This window comes from Syngnathus typhle, linkage group LG9 (assembly GCF_033458585.1).
Source record: "Syngnathus typhle isolate RoL2023-S1 ecotype Sweden linkage group LG9, RoL_Styp_1.0, whole genome shotgun sequence".
Taxonomy (NCBI): Eukaryota; Metazoa; Chordata; class Actinopteri; order Syngnathiformes; family Syngnathidae; genus Syngnathus; species Syngnathus typhle.
Window position 1 is genome coordinate 14,510,039 of NC_083746.1, and position 21,386 is coordinate 14,531,424.

Here is a 21,386-nt window from a genome sequence, read left to right on the forward strand (position 1 = left end):
TCTTAACCTGTAAAGTTCTTAAGGCTTACTTTAAAGAAGTGTTTCCCGTTTCCTCGCCTCTGTTACCAGGTGTTTGCTAGTTAAAACTCTGCTCTGATTTTCAGATACCCCTCACCGTGTTGCCGTTTTGATTACTTTATTTGGGTGTATGCTTTCACCGATTCTTAAAGATGATATATTTGGTCAGAATGTTTGATGTGATCTCATAAGATAAACATCTTTCATTAATCTGACCTGCAGGCACTGAAGTGATGGAGACTGTTATTCATAATAACAGTGCCGTATTTTATGAGAATCACTGATAGCGTTTTTTTAGTGAATTACTATTTTTTTAATGCTGTTAATAAATGCATTTGTTTTCAAAAAAACTTGTTTGGAATATCCATGCGTTACTACCTACTAAAGGCCAAAATCTTTTATGCAATGACCTTTACAGGTCTGTTATTACTTCACACAAACACTACGTCCATCTGCTCCTGGTTCGGGCCTCCGGTCCAAATTTAGAACCCAGTTCGGCCCGCGAGTCAAAAGGTTTGCCCACCCCTAACATAGACGTTGCTACTCTAAATAAACTCAAATAACTATAACATAAATAAAAAGTTTTATCGAACCATCTGTCATTCCAAATCATAAAATCCGGAAGTCAGTCAATGGAACTCGTCAGTGAGGCTCCAATTATTCCACAGCCACAGTGCGCCCTCATGCAGTTTAAAGTGAAAACATGTGAAGTGATCAACTATATTAGTAAGTCAGTAATGTGTTAATGATCAAGTAAACAATTGTGAATAATTACACATATCAGTCACTCCTGAGTATAAGTATCCCCCCCCCCTCAAACTATGAAAACAAACGTGACTATAGTCCGAAAAATACAGTATTAGAAAATGGAAGACATACAAGACAACTGATAATCTCCCTCGATCTGGGGTTCCACACAAGATCTCACCCTGTAGGGTCAAAATGATCACCAGAACGGTGCACAAAAATCCCAGAAACACATTGGGGAGACTTAGTGAATGACTTGCAGAGAGCTGGGACCAAAGTAACAAACATTACCATCAGTAACCACGGGGATGACCCAGGACTCGCTGGAGAGACTGTCTCTCCGCTGGGCTGGGAACGCCTTGGGATCCCCCGGGGTGAGCTGGATGAAGTGGCTGGGGAGAGGGAAGTCTGGGAGTCCCCCCTAAAGCTGCTGCCACCGCGACCTGACCGGATAAGCAGAAGAAGATGGATGGATAATTTCCGTTTTATTGCATGAAATAAGTATCTGATACAACAGAAAAACAGAACTTAATATTTAGTGCCGAAACCTTTGTTTGCAATATTAAGATCAGACGTTTCCTGTAGTTCTTGACCAGGTTTGCACACACTGCAGCAGGGATTTTGGCCCACTCCTCCATACAGATCTCCTCCAGAGCCTTCAGGTTTCGGGGCTGTTGCTGGGCCACACAGACTTAAAGCTCCCTCTAAAGATTCTCTATTGGATTCAGGTCTGGCGAGGCCACTCCAAGACCTTGATGTTTCCGACGGAGCCACTCCTTAGTTGCCCTGGCTGTGTGTTTCGGGTCATTGTCATGCTGGAAGACCCATCTTCGATCCTCTTACAGAGGGAAGGAGGTTGTTGGCCAAGATCTCACAATACATGGCCACATCCATCATTCACTGAATATGGTGCAGTCATCCTTTTCCCTTTGCAGAAAAGCATCCCCAAAGAATGTTTCCAATGCCATGCTTCACAGTTGGGATGGTGTTCTTGGAGTTGTACTCGTCATTCTTCTTCCTCCAAACACGACGAGTGGAGTTTAAACCAAAAAGTTATATTTTAGTCTCAACAGATCACATGACTTTCTCCCATTCCTCCTCTGGACCATCCAGATGGTCTTTTGCAAACTTCAGATGAGCCTTGACATGTGTTGGCTTGAGCAAGGTCACCTTGCGTGCACTGCAGGATTTTAATTCTTGACGACATAGTGTGTTACTGATGGTTTTCTTTGAGACTGTGGTCCCAGCTTCATTCAGGTCAATGACCAGGTCCTGCCGTGTAGTTCTGGGCTCATTCCTCAAGTTCCTCATGATCATTGATACCCCACGATGTGAGATCTTGCATGGCACCCCAGACGGAGGGAAATTGACCGTTTTCTTGAATTTCTCCCATTTTCTAATAATTGCACCAATAGTAGTTGCCTTCTCACCAAGCTGCTTGCCTATTGTCCTGTAGCCCGTCCCAGCTTTGTGCAAGTCTACAATTTCATGCCTGATCTCCTCACACAGCTTTCTAGTCTTGGCCATTATGGAGAAGCTAGAATCTGATTGATTGTGTGTGAACAGGTGTCTTTTATACAGGTAACAGTCAATATGATTTTCCGGATTTTTTTATTTAATTTTGTCTCTCATAGTTGAAGTATACCTATGATGAAAATTACAGGCATCTCTCATCTCGTAAGTGGGAGAACTTGTACAATTGGTGGCTGACTAAATACTTTTTTCGCCCACTGTACGTAGAGATGTCCATGTAAACTTTGATGCCAATTGATGGCTGTTTTTGGACATTTTAAGGCTTAAAATTAGTCTGTACAATGATGGGTAAATTGTGACCTTTTTAACGTGATGTCATCAACCAAGGGGATGGGCATGGAGGGGTGTGGTGTGTGGCTCTTATGTCATTAAAAGTTGGCGTTTTTAAAGGCATTTATTGATTCATTATTTCTCCAAAATGAATGGATCAAATAGAAAATGGTAACTTTTTCATTTTCCTGATGGAAAAAAATACATAAACTGGGCTCGTTAGTGAAAAATTAACCATCTTCGGTTTACGCATCCTTTGAGGGAGTCAGTAGACATCAGGAATGTACACATTTTATGACATTTGTCATCTCATTTTGTTTTGCAAAAATATACCTATTTTAGCATAGCTTTAATTTTGTAGACCACATTTTGTCATTTTTATTGTTATTAGGTATTACAGGTTTAATTATCGAGTCGTTGTCACGTCTCTTGTGAAAAAGTCTTGTTGATGAAAAGCGCGTCCTAATTTTTGTTACGCAACACTATTTCGCTGTAGAATGAGTTCTGTAATGATAATTAATTAGTTCGATACAGACTTGTAAACTGAAAATGGTGTGTGGAAACTTTTCCGGACAGTGCCCAAAGCTCACAACAGTCACTTCCATAATTTTCAAGCCTATTTTAGCCACGACATTCTCAATGCTGGTGTTGGATAATGTTAGTGTATCATTTACAGTATGCCCAACTAATTGTCAAATACATTTATTTCCTTAATAAAGGTTTGTGTCCAGGGTTGAAGAAGTCCTAAATGAATGGAAGCTAACTGGAAACTCGACAAGGATGTCCCCTAAAAAGGTGGTGAGATAAAACCTTAAATGTTGCGTTAAACATGACTGTTGTTTCTAGTTTTTGACAGTAGGCATTTTTTGTTTGCACAGAGTAATTATTCAAGTGGCACTTGGGAGGAGAATTCTCAGGAGATTAATTTTGTAGATTTTAAATTTTCCATAACTCACTATGCATTGGTGCAAGAGCATGAGAACAACACAAATACTGAATTGGAAGAAGGTATTGTCTCTTTTGTTTCTCTCTTTACAATCAATATTTCAAGTCAAATTCACATTTAAATTTTTTCTCTTTCTTTCATTTCCAAGCTTGATAGTAATCTGTAAAAAGGGAACTTGAGCTTCGTGCACACGCGCACACACGCACCTATGCACACACACACACACACACACACACACACACACACACACACACACACACACACACACACACACACACACACACACACACACACATGCAGGCTAGCTTTATTGATACAACATACAACACTTTTTTTTTGTTTATTTGCAGCTCCGTTTCCTTTCGCAATGCAGGAGCTTTTGTGCACCAATAATGACTTTCCTCCTCGAGCCCACTGCTTGGTCAGATGGTGAGTTTCAGCATCTGTGTCATCAGTTTCTAGCATTTTATTATCACGGAATATTTGTCAAAGAATGTTGTCAATTTAAAAAGTTCATCAAGACATAGATAATGTCATCTGACCGCAATTTTATTCTTAGCAGATTTTTTGGCCATGTATTTTTTGTCATCAACATTAGAACCGCACCCAAAATCTCTGTTGACTATTCCTGTTCATGTTAAAAAGCAAACGCAGAATGAACTTGAATTGGTTATTTAGTGTTCTTTTCTCAAAAAATGCTTCGTAGTCCAACAAATGAAAATTTCAATTTAATCTACCGTTTTTTTCCGTGTATAGTGCGCAAAATTTAACTAATTTATTGTCCTAAAATCTGGGGTGCGCATTATACATGGGTACAAAAAAAAAATTTCATTTTTTTTTTTTTAATTTTTTTTTTTTTTTTTTTTTTTAAGTCCCAATGATCGTCACACACGTAGGGAGGCAATGGGTCCCATTTTTATAGTCTTTGGTATGGTCTTAACTAGGCTGGATGTAATTTTTTTTGTTGGCGTTGATTTCTCCGACTGCCCATAAACGCACCACCACGCTCCGTGCGCATGGAGCGTGTTTGAAGTGAACAGCAGAGAAGAAAGGAACAAGGCAAAGTGTTGTGAAATAAAATATTACCTGTAATACGGATTTAGGTAGAGAACTGAACTCTCGCTCTTTATATAGCTGACGTGTCTTGCTCATCCGTTCTGCGCATCTGTAATGGCGGCCTCCGTATGATATCCGGTTTGCGTGTGTGCGAGAGCGAGAGAGAGCGAGAGAGAGCGCGCAAGAGAACGCTCAACCGTAGCGCGCCGCCGACCGCCCAACTGCACCGGGCTGGTCGATTATTGTGACAGAGCCGTCGCTGAAATTTAGAAGATATTTTTAAAGTCCTGATGTACTTTCTAAAATTTAAGTGGACCTCAGTGCGCACTGCGCAGGGAGCTTAATTTGGTGCGGTCGCGCAACCGCAGCGCGCCGGGCGCTCACTGTCGCATTGCTTAAAGAGCGCCTTTGTGTTTTAGGATGAACAGCAGAGACCAAAGGAACAAGGCAAAGTGTTGTGAAATAAAATATTACCTGTAATACGCATTTTGTTATTTGCTGATTGAAACTGCTAATTAAACTGTGAATTGAAACTAATAGGAAGAAAACAACTCTCGCTCTTTATATAGCTGACGTGTCTTGCGCATCCGTTCTGTGCATTTTATTTCACAACACTTTGCCTTTCTTCTCTGCTGTTCACTTCAAACACGCTCCATGCGACCGCAATGCTCTCGTATCAGACGCTTGCTCGATCACCTGCTCGTTTGCTGTCCCGTGCGCGCACGAAGCGCGGTGGTGCGTTTACGGGCAGTCGGAGAAATCAACGCCAACAAAAAAAATTACATCCAGCCTAGTTAAGACCATACCAAAGACTATAAAAATGGGACCCATTGCCTCCCTGCGTGTGTGACGATCATTGGGACTTAAAAAAAAAAAAAAAAAGAGAAAAATTAAAAAAAAGAATTTTTTTTTTTTTTTTTTTTGTACCCATGTATAATGCGCACCCCAGATTTTAGGACAATAAATTAGTTAAATTTTGCGCACTATACACGGAAAAAAACGGTAAAATTATTTCAGAAAAAAATCCTTTGGGAACAACCGGATGTTATTGTGCCGGTCAGTATCACTACGCATGCAATAGCAAACTCGATAGCGAAAAGAAAGAAGAAATAAGAAATACGTGAGACTCTCAACGGGATCACCAATAATTATTTATCACAATTATTTATTATCATAATAATAATATATATAATATATATAATTATTTATTTATTATTCACAATTGTCATGGTGATCTTTTTGGTGATTTCTTAACTAGGCTGGATGTATTTTTTTTTAAATAAATAAACTTGACTTTTGTTGGCGTTGATTGACTGCCCAGAAAGGCACCACCGCGATCAGTTAGGTTAAAATGAAAATAGGAAAGTGACGTTGTAAAGAACCACCCATGACAAGATTTTCTTCAAAAATTGTTGTACCATGATTTTCTTAAAAAAATACTTTTTTATTTTTATTTTATTTTTTTATTTTTTTACCCATGTATAATGCGCAACCCAGATTTTAGGACAATAAATTAGTTAAATTCTGCGCATTATACATGGTAAAAAAACTGTATTTCTCATCAACACACTTGTTTCATCTCTTGTGACAGGTACGGGATAAGAGAGTTTGTAGTCATATCCCCAGGAGCCAATGTTGAGGCTATCATCAGCGAGTCCAAATGCAATTTGCTTCTAAGCTCCATCTCAATTTCTCTGGTCAACATTGGCTGGTAAAAACACCCTCGACACTTTTCTTTAAACATGAACACTTGTCTTTGAACAACCGTACCATTCATTATCAGATGTAAATTAGACTTTTCATTAATGTTATTGGTGCGGCTATTTTATGTTTGTATGTACCAAATGCGTTTTATATGCCAAAAGCAGTACATCTAATGTCAACTCATCTGCGGAGACATCACGCTGGTGTTATTGATAGTGTAAAAATGAGCGGGAGAGAGTCGACCGGGCAACTTTCATTCCCGCAGCTTTCTAACAGCCTTACAATGATGAGTCTGAATTTTAAATTTGGACACCATAAAACCCTGAACTCATTATTTAGTAGATCCTCTGTTTGCAGAAATAACAGTCTCAAAACGCTTCTAATAGCTTCTAATGAGAGTCTGGATTCTTTATCATACATCTCACCGATTAAGTTCTCCGTGTTGTGGGACTCCCAGACTTCCCTCTCCCCAGCCACTTCATCCAGCTCATCCCGGGGGATCCCAAGGCGTTCCCAGGCCAGCTGAGATACAAAGTCTCTCCAGCGCGTCCTGGGTCTTCCCCGGGGTCTCCAACCGGTGGGACATGCCCGGAACACCTCCCCAGGGAGGCATCCTGATGAGATGCCTGAGCCACCTTATCTGTCTCCTCTCAACGTGGAGGAGTAGTGACTCTACTCCGAGCCTCTCCCGGATGACCGAGCTTCTCACCCTATCTCTAAGGGAGAGCCGGACATCCTGCGGAGAAATCTCGTTTCGGCCGCTTGTATCCGGGTTCTTGTTCTTTCGGTCACGACCCATAGCTCGTGACCATAGGTGAGGGTAGGAGTGTAAATCAACCGGTAAATTGAGAGTTTTGCCTTTTGGCTCAGCTCTCTCTTTACCACGACGGACCGGTACAGAGTCCGCATTACTGCCGACGCTGCACCGATCCGCCTGTCTATCTCGCGCTCCATCCTCCCCTCACTCGTGAACAAGACCCCAAGATACTTATACTCCTCTACTTGGGGCAGGATCTCATCCCCGATCCGGAGAGGGCATTCCACCCTTTTCCGATGGAGGACCATGGCCTCGTATTTAGAGGTGCTGACCCTCATCCCGACCGCTTCACACTCTGCTGCGAACCACTCCAGTGAGTTGGAGATCAGCAGAGACGCGATACTGAGGTCCCCAAACCGGACCCCCTCAACGCCTCGGCTGCGCCTAGAAATTCTGTCCATAAAAATTATGAATAGAATCGGTGACAAAGGGCAGCCTTGGCGGAGTCCAACCTTCACTGGGAACGAATCCAACTTACTGCCGGAAATGCGGACCAAACTCTGGCATCGGTGATACAGGGACCGAACCGCCCTAATCAGTTGGCTTGGCTCCCCGTACTCCCGAAGCACCCTCCACAGAACCTCCCGAGGGACATGGTCGAACGCCTTCTCCAAATCCACAAAACACATGTTGGGCGAATCCCATGCACCCTCGAGGATCCTGCTGAGGGTGTAGAGCTGGTCCACTCTTCCACGGCCAGGAGGAAAGCTACACTGCTCCTCCTGAATCTGAGGTTCGACCTCCCGACGGACCCTCCTCTCCAGCACCCCTGAATAGACCTTACCAGGGAGGCTGAGGAGTGTGGTTCCCCTGTAATTGGAACACACCCTCCGGTCCCCCTTCTTAGAGGCACTGTCCCCGATGTCCACGCAATGTTGTAGAGGTGTGTCAGCTATGACAGCCCCACAACATCCAGAGCCCTTAAGAACTCCGGGCGGATCTCATCCACCCCCGGGGCCTTGCCACCGAGGAGTTTTTTAACTAAGTCAGTGACTGAGAACCCAGAGATTGGAGAGTCCGCCTCAGAGTCCCCAGGCTCTGCTTCCACAATGGAAGGCGTGGAATTGAGGAGGTCTTTGCAGTATTCTCCCCACCGACCCACGATGTCCCGAGTCGAGGTCAGCAGCACGCCATCCCCACTGTTAACAGTGTTGAGGTTGCACTGCTTCCCCCTCCTAAGACGCCGGATGGTGGACCAAAATTTCCTCAAAGCCGTCCGGAAGTCATTCTCCATGGCCTTGCCAAACTTCTCCCACGCCCGGGTTTTTGCCTCAGCAACCGCCGAAGCCGCGTTCCGCTTGGCCATCCGGTACCTGTCAGCTGCCTCCGGAGTCCCGCAGTCCAAAACGGCCTGATAGGACTCTTTCTTCAGCTTGACTGCATCCCTTATCGCCAGTGTCCACTAGCGGGTTCGGGGAGTGCTGCCACGGCAGGCACCAACACCCTTACGGCCACAGCGCCGGTCGGCCGCCTCAACAATGGAGGCGCGGAACATGGTCCACTCGGACTCAATGTCCCCCACCTCCCCCGGGACATGGGAAAGGCTCTGCCGGAGGTGGGAGTTGAAGCTCTTCCTGACAGGGGATTCCGCCAGCCGGCATCTTCCCCCACCATCGGAGCCAAGCCACCACTAGGTGGTGATCAGTTTACAGCTCCGCCCCTGTCTTCGCCAGAGTGTCCAAAACATGCGGCCGCAAATCCGATGACACGACTACAAAGTCGATCATCGAACTGCGGAGTGCACACATGGACACCCTTATGTTTGAACATGGTGTTCATCATAGAAAATTCATGTCGAGCACAGAAGTCCAATAATAGAATACCGCTCGGGTGCAGATCGGGGGGGGCGTTCCTCCCAATCACGCCCTTCCATGTCTCACTGTCATTGCCCACGTGAGCAATGAAGTCACCCACTAGAACGATTGAGTCCCCAGAAGGAGCGCTCTCCAGCACTTCCTCCAGGGACTCGAAGAAGGATGGGTACTCTGAGCTGCCGTTGGGTGCATAGACATAAACAGTCAGGACCCGTCCCCCCACCCGAAGGCGGATAGGGGCTACCCTCTCGTTCACCGGGGTGAATCCCAATGTGCAGCCGCCCAGCCGGGGGGGCAATAAGTATACCCACACCTACTCAACGCCTCTCACAGTGGGCAATTTCAGAGTGGAAGAGAGTCCAGCCCCTCTCAAGAGGGCTTGTACCGGAACCCAAACTGTGCGTGGAGGCAAGTCCGACTATGTCTCATCGGAACTTTTCTGCCTCGCACACCAGCTCGGGCTCCTTTCCAGCCAGAGAGCTGACATTCCATCTCCCAAGAGCCAGCCTCTGCAGGCAGGGATCAGACCGCCAAGGTCCCTGCTTTTGGCTGCCGCCCAGGTTACACTGCACCCGCCCCCTTTGGCCCGATGCTCGCCTTCGAGCTTAGCCTCCAGGCCTGGCTCCAGAGGGGGGCCCCGGTGACCCGCGTCCGGGCAAGGGAAAACCAAATCCATTCATGTTATTCATCATAAGGGGCTGTGTGAGCCGTGCTTTGTCTGGCCCCTCACCTAGGACCCGTTTGCCATGGGTGACCCTACCAGGGGCATGAAGCCCCAGACAACATGGCTCCTAGGATCATAGGGGCACGCAAACCCCTCCACGATAAGGTGACGACTCACTGAGGGGTATTCGAGCTCACAGTTACACGTTCACCCACAAATGCAAGCACAGGGCTGGGGAAGCCCGTCCCAGAACCTACATTGCAGTCATTGTGGATGAGATGTGTAAAAAAAAGTAAACAGACAACAGACTTAATTGAATATCACTGTTATCAAATATCAACCTGTATCAGCGATCATCTACCTTTGTGGCATAACTGACCGGATTTTTGCCAGACAATATTTTCATGGGCGGCATGGTGTCACACTGGTTAGCACGTCCGCCTTACAGTTCAGAGGGTGCGGGTTCGATTCCACCTCCAGGCCTCCGTGTGTGGAGTTTGCATGTTCGTCCCGTGCCTGCGTGGGTTTCTTCCGGGCACTCTGGGTTCCTCTCACTTGCCAAAAATATGCATGGTAGGCTGAATGAGCACTCCAAATTGCCTGTAGGTGTGAGTGCGGATGGTTGTTGGTCTCTGTGTGCCCTGCGATTGGCAGGCAACCGGTTCAGGGTGTCTCCCGCCTAGTGCCCGATAATTGCTGGGATAGGCTCCAGCCCACCCGTGACCCTCGTGGGGACAACCAGTACGAAAAATGAATGTCAAGAGCAAAATAAAATAATGGGACTGGCATAAAAGACAATGGTATTGTGGTGACGAAGAAAAGGAGATGTAGGTGTGTCGCGAAAAAATTACTGAACATACTCTTAAAACAATGAATAAAAAGAACAGACACACTGCAGACACAGCACACCCTTATTTCTATGGTGGAATTCTATTGTGAATACCTGTGCAACTCTACTTGCAGTGTGCTCATTTCATTGTGCCAACAACATAACATGAGAAATGTTATGTTTTTGTTCACGTCACAAGGTGTAGGAGAGAATCCTGTCAATTTTCCAAAATAAAAGATCATTCAGACTCAGATAAAGGAAACAGAAATAATGCAAGTTATTTATACTTTCTTGTGCGGCCCAGTACCAAATGATCCACGGACCGGGTTGAAGACCACTGCCCTATATCTTATATTTTTATCCAAAGAATCTATGATTAATAAAGGAAAATCACGGAAACTAACAAGGCTGCCCTTTCGCACACAACTGTATACACTCACTTGCACACACACACGCACACTCACACACACAATCCCTCTCCCAGTCCCAGTGTGAATTGGGCAGATGGGTCATCTTTACCAGACCATCACCAAGCTGAAAACTTCTCACTCTGATGATATCGTTTTGGGCTAATTTAGTCAGGCCAACATGAAAACAGTCTTGCCACAGTTCCAGTTCTGGACAACACCTACACTAACATCAAAGAGGCATTCAAAGCAGCACCCCATAGGCTGTTGGGACCACTTTCCTGTTGCAGTAATAGAGCCTGATCAGAGAGAAACCTTCAGTGAGAAGGGTGAGAGTGTGGCCTGAGGGGCCCGTGGAGGCTCTGCAGGAATGTTTTTGAATGTACGGATTGGGACATTTTCAAGGCAACTGCATCAATCAACAATTCTTCGTGCATGCCAAACAATAAACTGACTCCAGTTGAAATCAGCCTCTGTACAACATTTAAGTGACTAACAACATTCAGGTGACTACCGTTTTTTTCCATGTATAATGCGCCCCCATGTATAATACGCACCCTAAATATGGCATGTCGAAACTAGAAAAAAGCCTGTACCCATGTATAATACGCACCCCAGATTTTAGGACAATAAATTACACCGTGTTCCAAATTATTATGCAAATGATATTTATCTCAGATTTTCCTAAATAGTCGATGCAAATGAGTCAGCATAATTTTCAAGTCATCAACCATTAGTTTAATGAATTTGAATGTTATTGAACAAACCTCTCAATAACAGAATTTTTCAAAAATAAAAAACTTAAAATGCACTGTTCCAAATTATTACGCACAACAGAGTTTTATAACATTTTATAGGTTGTTATGAACTGAAATGCTCATCTCTAGAATTTACAGCATTAGGAGGTCATATTTACTGAAATCAAAAGCTATTTCAATCAAAAACATCTTAACAGGTCAAGTTACATTTTAACATAGGACCCTTTATTTGATAGCAGCTTCACAATTCTTGCATCCATTGACCTTGTGAGTTTTTGGAGAGTTTCTGCTTGAATTTCTTTGCAGGATGTCAGAATAGCCTCCCAGAGCTGCTGTTTGGATGTGAACTGCCTCCCACCCTCATAGATCTTTTGCTTGAGGATGCTCCAAAGGTTCTCAATAGGGTTGAGGTCAGGGGAGGATGGGGGCCACACCATGAGTTTCTCTCCTTTTATGCCCATAGCAGCCAATGATGCAGAGGTATTCCTTGCAGCATGAGATGGTGCATTGTCATGCATGAAGATGATTTTGCTACGGAAAGCACGGTTCTTCTTTTTTTACCATGGAAGAAAGTGGTCAGTCAGAAACTCCACATACTTTACAGATGTCATTTTCACACCTTCAGGGACCCTAAAGGGGCCAACCAGCTCTCTCCTCATGATTCCGGCCCAAAACATGACTCCGCCACCTCCTTGCTGACGTCGCAGCCTTGTTGGGACATGGTGGCCGTCCACCAACCATCCACGACTCCATCCATCTGGACCATCCAAGGTTGCACGGCACTCATCAGTGAACAAGACTGTTTGAAAATTAGTCTTCATGTATTCCTGGGCCCACTGCAGCCGTTTCTGCTTGTGAGCGTTGTTTAGGGGTGGCCGAATAGAGGGTTTACGCATAACTGCAAGACTCTGGAGGATCCTACACCTTGATGTTCGTGGGACTCCAGAGGCACCAGCAGCTTCAAATATCTGTTTGCTACTCTGTAATGGCATTTTAGCAGCTGCTCTCTTAATCCGATGTTTTTGTCTGGCAGAAACCTTCCTCGTTGTGCCTTTATCTGCACGAACCCGTGTGTGCTCTGAATCAGCCACAAATCTCTTTACAGTACGATGATCACGCTTAAGTTTTCGTGAAATATCTAAGGTCTTCATACCTTGTCCAAGGCATTGAACTATTTCACGCTTTTCGACAGCAGAGAGATCCTTTTTCTTTCCCATGTTGCTTGGAAATGGTCATCTGCTTAATAATGTGGAACGCCATTCTTAAGTAGTTTTTCCTTAATTGGGCTCACCTGGCAGACTAATTATCACAGGTGTCTGAGATTGATTTCAGTGATCCAAAGAGCCCTGACACACAATACCGTCCATGAGTTTAATTGAAAAACAAAAAATGTAATCTTTATGACACTTAAATACAATTTGCATAATAATTTGGAACACGGTATAGTTAAATTTTGCGCATTATACATGGAAAAAAAATGGTAACATCATTTAAGTGGCAAGAACAGGATATTATTGCCCAGTGTCTCTGAGACTCTTGAGTGGTGTGATGTAGATGAGTACTCCTTATCCTTGTCAGCGTACATCAAAAAATGCACAGAGGATTTCAGCACCGTTAATTAAAAACGTGATCACCAAACAGAAGCCTTAGATGCTAGTTGGAGACGCACGCATTCGTACCTGCAATGTGTTTTAAAGCATTATGTCTCGATCTAGAACACCTACAGTGCACACCAGCACTCAGTTTTTGGTGCACTTGGAATAATTGAACGCCAATTTTTAACAACACTGTTTGGAAACTCAGGACTATATTCAAATATGATATGATTGTGGTAAGCAAGGTAATGGATAATGTCACAGTACAGTGATACCTATACTTACAAACTTTTCAAGATACAAACCGGAGTTTGCACTTACTTACGAACCAATGTTCTACTTACGAACCGACGCACCAATCAGGAACCCCCTCCCCCCCGCACCGCCTTGTCTCTTTTGGTCTGTAATTCCCTAGTCGTCTCAGCGCATTAGCTGTGCAAACAATAAATAGAGTAGTCGAGTATGTCTCCAAAGATCAATATAAAACACAAAATCATAAAGAAACATGGCAAAGGCATTGTGATGAAGTATAGCTGGTGTTGTGCCAAAGTAGGTATCCCCTGCTGTAGGAGTGCGCATACATTGAGTAAAAGATGGAAGCCGTTGGTGTGCGTCATACAGAACCAGCTTGTTTTCAATATAAATATGAGAAACACACTTTTGTGTTTGTCAATTTTCATCGTTCATCTCGGTTAATTTTCTTTTAATTATTTTTTTCAAGTTCTCACTCACGTTCTTTGCGAGGTGCTTTCAGTGACCACTTAGTCAGAAACTCATTAACCTTGTTCATTAATTATTGTATCATATTATCAATGAGCAAGACATTGAACTTTATTTTGCTCCCATTAAGGCCTGGCAGTGCTGTTCATGGCAGCATCATTTTACTTTTTCTGTATCTTCTTGGGGGTATTTTCACCAAGTGTTGCAAATTTGAATAGGTGTCCCCTCTACAAGCAAAGTTACAGGAGTACCGTATTTTCCGCCCTAAAAGGCGCACCTAAAAACCTAAATTCTTATCGAAAGTCAACAGTGCGCCTTATAGTCCGGTGCGCCTTATGTATGGATCAAGTGATGAATTTGTTGATCCACACTGGTTGTACACAGTGCTTTGCCAAAATGTTTTAGTACGACTAGTAAATTACAAGGTCGCATCGCTTCCCAGCATTACGGTAACTGTAGTCAGGGGGCGTCACCGAAGAGCTGTTGTACCCGCGAGGCTATTTCATTTCAAAATAGGCTGCTCCGTTAATGTTTCGAGTAAATCTACGGATCAATATGGAAGGTAAACATAGTTAAGTAGTACCAATGCGTTAGATCGAACCTTAGTCAGTTCTGATCATTTTATAGGAGCTCGTTTGAGAAACGCGATTGTTTACACTTTGCTGAGGCTCATGGGAGATTGCGAGCTGAGGGTCATGGGTTTTTACGGATGGCTAATGCTATAACGATAGCTGCTATACGCGCGAGGCTATTTCATGTCAAAATAGGCAGCTCTGTTCATGTTTCGAGTAAATCTACGGATCGATATAGAAGGGAAACATAGGTAAGTAGTACCAATGCGTTAGATTGAACTTTAGTCAGTTCTGATCATTTTATAGGAGCTTGTTTGAGAAACGCGATTGTTTACACTTTGCTGAGGCTCATGGAAGATTGCGAGCTGAGGGTCATGGGTTTTTGCGGATGGCTAATGCTATAACGATAGCTGCCATACGCGCGAGGCTATTTCATGTCAAAATAGGCTGCTCTGTTAATGTTTCGAGTAAATCTAGACTGTTGGTTGTACCGCTGTTGTTATATCCTGTTTATATTCCTTGTTGAAAAGTTCTAAAAATACAAAACTTCTGTTTTTCCTCTCCAATCAGCCAAGTCCCCATATTTGTACAGATCCAGCAAAAGTGGAGGAGACTATATTTTGGTGAATGCCAGGGACAGGGTGTCCACACTGAATTTGAGATGGTACACCTTCGTAGAGTACCAAGTCAGTACAACCACCTGTCTGGCCTTCTTGACATTTTCAAATCAAAGACAGTAAGTGTCAGTGTTGTGTGAACAGTCCAAGTGTTCTATATCTATTGGTTTCAAAGTTGTTTTCATTTCATTTCACTTGCGTCCAGAGGGCTTGTATGAAAACATGTACAGTAAATTTTCAGTCATCATATTACAAAAATGCTCCTGCATTTGATTATAGTTTTTAGAGACCAGTGTTGGGACCGTTACTTTAAAAAAGTAATTAGTTATAGTTACTCACTACTTGATCCCAAAAGTAACTGTTAGTAAAAAAGTAACAAGTTATAGTTACTCACTACCTGATCAAAAAAGTAACCATTAGTAACTGAATTACTTTATAATAAAAGTAGCTAGTTACCAGAGAAAATAACTATTTGCGTTACTGTAAAAAAAGTTGCTATATGTCAAAGAATTTTGATTTTTCTGAGCAGTTTTCACAAGTCAGTTGAAATGAGTGGAACAGAAAGGTACTTCAGGTACATAACCTTCAATATTGACTGCACAATGTTCATCCTGCACTTGAAGTACCGTATTTTCCGAACTATAAGTCACAGTTTTTGGCGGAGGGTGCGACTTATACTCAGGAGCAACTTGTGTGTGAAATTATTAACACATTACAGTCAAACCTCGGTTTTCAAACGTCCCGGTTCTCGAACAAATCGGAATTCGAACGAAAAATTCAAGATTTTTTTGCTTCGGTTATTGAACAAAATTCGGAGGTCGAACATCGCGAGATGAGGCGAAAGGACCCGAGAAAACCCGACTGCGCGGCCCGGATGCCGACTGACTCCGTTCATTGTTATTGTATTTTCATTACTTTAAGGATTGTATTAACCCCTAGTCATGCCTCCTAAGAAAGCAAGTGGGAGCAGTAAAGCCATCCTAAAACACAAAGATGCACTTAAAGCAATGCGACAGTGTGCACACCGCGCTGAGGTTACGCGATCGGACCAAATTAAGCTCCCTGCGCACTGAGGTCCACTTAAATTTTGTAAAGTACATCAGGACTTTAAAAATATTTTCTAAATTTCAGCGATGGCTCTGTCATAATGCGACCAGCGTGGTCGGCTGCACGCTACGGTTGGGCGTGTTCGGTGGTGCGCTGCAGTTGCGCGATCGGACAAAAATGCGCAACTGAAAATATGCTTAAAAAAGGCGGTTGTTTTTATTCTTGGAACGGATTTTTTTTTTTTCAATTATTTGTAATGGGGAAAAATAGATTTGGAATTCGACCGATTCACTTCTCGAACCGCCTTCTGGAACGGATTGTGGTCGAAAACCGAGGTTTGACTGTATATCATTTCACATGTTATTTTCACACTAAACCGCAAGAGGACACTCTTGGCCTAATAATACCTAAAAACCTACATTTTTATCAAAAGTCGACAGTGCGCCTTATAGTCCGGTGCGCCTGATATATGGATCAAGTGATGAATTTGTTGATCCATACTGGTTGTACACAGTGCTCTGCCAAAATGTTTTAGTATGTTTTAGTCGCTTCCCAACATTACGGTAACTGTAGTCAGGGGGCGTCACCAAATAGCTGTTGTACCCGCGAGGCTATTTCATTTCAAAATAGGCTGCTCCGTTAATGTTTCGTGTAAATCTCCGGATCGATATGGAAGGGAAACATAGGTAAGTAGTACCAATGCGTTAGATCGAACTTTAGTCAGTTCTGATCATTTTATAGGAGATCGTTTGAGAAACGCGATTGTTTACACTTTGCTGAGGCTCATGGGAGATTGCGGATGGCTAATGCTATAACAATAGCTGCTATACGCGCGAGGTTATTTCATGTCAAAATAGGCTGCTTCGTTAATGTTTCGAGTAAATCTACGGATTGATATGGAAGGGAAACATAGGTAAGTAGTACCAATGCGTTAGATCGAACTTTAGTCAGTTCTGATCATTTTATAGGAGATCGTTTGAGAAACGCGATGGTTTACACTTTGCTGAGGCTCATGGGAGATTGCGAGCTGAGGCTCATAAGAAATTGCGGATGGCTAATGCTATAACGATAGCTGCTATACGCGCGAGGCTATTTCATGTCAAAATAGGCTGCTCTGTTCATGTTTCGAGTAAATCTACGGATCGATATGGAAGGGAAACATAGGTAAGCAGTACCAATGCGTTAGATCGAACTTTAGTCAGTTCTGATCATTTTATAGGAGATCGTTTGAGAAACGCGATTGTTTACACGTTGCTGAGGCTCATGGGAGATTGCGAGCTGAGGCTCATAGGAAATTGCGGATGGCTAATGCTATAACGATAGCTGCTATACGCGCGAGGCTATTTCATGTCAAAATAGGCTGCTCTGTTAATGTTTCGAGTAAATCTACGGATTGATATAGAAGGGAAACATGGGTAAGTAGTACCAATGCGTTAGATCAAACTTTAGTCAGTTCCAATCATTTTATAGGAGATCGTTTGAGAAACGCGATTGTTTACAGAGGGTCAACCTCAGTTTGTTGCAGTAAAGCTTCTATTTTATGCGCCTTATAGTCCTGTGCGCCTTATATATGGACAAAGTTTTAAAATGGGCTGTTCATTGAAGGTGCGTCTTATACCCCGGTGCGCCTAATAGGGCGCAAAATACGGTAATTGGAACTGCAACTGACAATGAGTCTGACGTAAGCCACGTAGAAGAGGAAGCGCTGCATCTTATATTTTTGGGGTTTGCGAAGTTGTTTATAAGTGACACCAAGAATGAAGGTTTTGTTGGATTTATTTATTTGGAATCAGGTCAAATTTATTTATACAGCGCTAAATCACAGACAAGTCGCAAAGGGCTTCACTTGTGCAAAATTGACCATTTTTCTCAACATACCCTGATTTGGAGTGACGCGGATGGTTTGATAAACTTGTTAGCATGTTATTTTTGCTATAGTTATTTGAATAACTGTTAATGTGTTATGTCAGGCACGCTCTCAGTTCCTTGTTTTTGTTTATGTAACGTTAGCATAATGTACCTTTACTCTGTTGTTGCCGATTTCAAGATGACATGTCTGTTCTTGCTGTTGGATTTTATCAAATAAATTTCCCCCAAAAATGCGACTTTTTCGCCGGTGCGACTTATATCTTTTTCTTCTTTATCATTTTATGGCTGGTCCGACCTACACTCCGGAGCGACTTATGGTCCGCAAAATACGGTATTTTGTTCACAACAAAAGTAAATATTTCCACAACATAGTGTTTTTAACTCTGTAGTCTTAATTCAGGGGTGTCCAAACTACGGCCCGCGGGCCCGCTGCAAATTCTGAAAACATAATTGAATATGGCCCGCACAAGAAGCTTGAGCTCAACTCAGTTGCACTTCTCAGTTTCAACACTAGACGGAGCCCACCACACAAATGAAATCACGCGAAGAAAAACTTTTACCGCGAGTCCCCAGAAATGGCTGCACCCCATTACAGGATTACGCAATTTACAGTGACGTGCAGTGAGGTTCATCTCCCTCCGCCCCGGTAAAATTTGTCCGGCACTTAACCGTGTCACAAAAAAGGTTGGAGAACGCTGGTCTCGTGTGGTTTATTCAATTTTTTAATCAGCAGTCTTCACACGTAAAAAAACACTCAATAAAGCACATAGAATCAAAAACTTATTTTCCATCGTGCGTACCACTACGTTCCGAAGTCCCATTGTCCGAATCAAACTTTTTAAGTCCAGAGTTGCTCTTCCTTTACTGATGGCCTCCTGCTTCGACCGAAAATCCATAGTTGAAAATCGTTTGGATATGTAATCCTCCATTGTAAAAGGAAATGTACAAACAGGAAAAAAATACAGAATGTAAAATGAAACAGTTAGAGACCCAGCATCGACTGCCTTGTAGTCCCTCATTGTGACATAGAAAAATGTCAACAGAAGCTGAATAGTTAAAAGAAAAAAAGGCAAATTGTAATTTTTCTCTTCACCATACAAGTACCACAGTATACCGTATTTTCCGCACTATAAGGGGCACTTAAGGACTTAAAATTTACTTAAAAAAACACAGTGCGCGTTATAGAGATGCACCGATCCGATATCTGGATCGGATATCGGTCCCGATATCAACAAAATAGATGGATCGGGTATCGGAAAATACAGCCGATCTGTGAGCCGATACTTTCCTTAATCTATTGGGACGCGGGCTACGTCATACGCTAGCAGCACGTGTGCCGCATGCCACGAGAGTTTTCTAAACAAACGCAAACATGGAGCGAACGTTCGCTTCTCTTCCCCGGGTTGCTAAGCGGACGTCAAACCCTGCGCGTTCGCTTCTCTTCGGGTTGCTAATGGGACGTCAAAGGCTGCGCGTTCGCTTCTCTCCCGAATGGGGGGGGGGGGGGGGGATTTGCTGCGGGCCAATAAAAACTGGACCGTTAGTTTGGACACCCCTAATTTAGAGCAAAGAACTGTGTAGTCTGCCTGATGCCATTGCCTTTGGTCTTTTCTGTTCCACATGTAGAGTTATGTAGCTTCTTAAATAAAATCGGAATTATTATTTCAGTGAGTTCAATTATTAAATTGAACTCACTGAAATACAACGACCTAGTCGACTTTAAAACCATCCAACTCATGTACAAAATAAAAAATAATCAATTACCAAACAGTATCCAGAGGTTGTTTGAGTGGAGGGAAAGTACCCATTATTTAAGAGGAACACGTATGTTTAAAAGAGATTTGGTGAGAACAAACTTAAAGTTACATTGTATAACAGTTAGAGGTGTGGAACTATGGAACACCAGCAGTGACGAATTAAAGAACTGTAGTACCTTACCTAAGTTTAAAAAAATGTACAAGGACAAAATATTGACGGGATACCGTAACATGCTGTGAAGTTGTTTAAGTTGCTTTGTATTTTAATGAGAAAATATATGGTATATATATGTATGTATATGTGTATATATGTGTATATATATGCATGTGTATATATATATATATATATATGTATGTGTGTATGTATGTATATATATATATGTATGTTTTTTTTTTCTTTCTTTAATATATTGACTATGGACAAATTCTTGACAGAATTAAATAGAAACATGTAGTTACATGGGGTAGAGTCAGATAAGCTTAGGCTTCCTTCTACTCCCTTTTTGAACAAATATGATTTTACGATAAAGGAAAATTATGATGCAATATCTTTTTTCTTTTATATTCTATTGTATTATGGAGTTATCATTTTTCTGTATTTTTATTTTTTTCTTGTATTTCTTTAATGTTCGAAATAAACGTTTAAAAAAAAATAAAAATCAACCATAATATCGGATCGGTATCGGGTATCGACCGATACGCAAAGCCACGGCATCGGTATCGGTATCGGAACTGAAAAAGTCGGATCGGTGCATCTCTAGCGCGTTATAATGCAGAGTCAAGTCAAGTTTATTTGTGCGCCTTATACCGTATTGGCCCGAATATAAGACGATCCCGATTATAAGACGACCCCCTCTTTTTCAAGACTCAAGTCTGAAAAAAGACTTTTTGAAAACAAAATTTAATTTTTATACAGAAAATAATTACATCTGAAACAAATGATTATAACAATATATTCGAGAGAAAAGGCATGTTATTTTTGCTCATTCAAATCATGCAAAACCTGTCCATCACATCTTAATATCTGAACATTTAAATATATAAACTAAAGTGCAATCACATTTGTAAATGAATGGCTTCTGGTTTTTGAAATGTAACTACCGTTTTTTTCCGTGTATAGTGCGCAAAATTTAACTAATTTATTGTCCTAAAATCTGGGGTGCGCATTATACATGGGTACAAAAAATTTATAATTTTTTTTTTTTTTTTTTAAAGAAGGTCATGGTACAACATACGACCGCAATGCTCTCGTATCAGACGCTTGCTCGATCACCTGCTCGTTTGCTGTCTGTCACAATGTATCCTACACAAATCCGAAACATTTGTTGCGGCTCCGAGTCACGACGAGGGGCAAATTTTGGTTTCCAAGGGTGTTTTTATTCCTCTTCAACGTCTCTCCCATACAGAGCCGCCTTTTTCACGTCCGCACGCCTTTTTCACATGCGCGCAACGGAGCGCGGTGGTGCGTTTACGGGCAGTCGGAGAAATCAACGCCAACAAAAAAAATTACATCCAGCCTAGTTAAGACAATACCATTTTTAGGGTGCGTATTATACATGGGGGCGCATTATACACGGAAAAAACGGTAAACCAATCTACTGTGGTAAAACAACAATTTTAATAACTGCATTAACCATCAAAGTAAA

At 42.6% G+C, this 21,386-nt stretch overlaps 1 protein-coding gene across 16 annotated transcripts in view; it reads left to right on the top strand.

Moving 5' to 3' along the window:
* The window catches only part of rab3gap1 (RAB3 GTPase activating protein subunit 1), a 247,591-nt gene that overhangs the window by 11,474 nt on the left and 214,731 nt on the right, over nt 1-21,386 (top strand). For 14 of the 16 annotated variants that reach the window (XR_009715772.1, XM_061287379.1, XM_061287381.1 and 11 more), the window contains 5 exons: nt 3,288-3,363; nt 3,447-3,576; nt 3,865-3,943; nt 6,162-6,281; nt 15,021-15,186. Coding sequence is in view for 15 of the 16 variants with exons in the window: in XM_061287379.1 (XP_061143363.1) it covers nt 3,288-3,363; nt 3,447-3,576; nt 3,865-3,943; nt 6,162-6,281; nt 15,021-15,186 (571 nt within the window). In the remaining variant the exon portion in view is untranslated. Of the gene's footprint in view, nt 1-3,287; nt 3,364-3,446; nt 3,577-3,864; nt 3,944-6,161; nt 6,282-15,020; nt 15,187-21,386 lie in introns of those variants that run through there. The other 2 variants (XM_061287382.1, XM_061287393.1) reach the window with 2 other exon arrangements.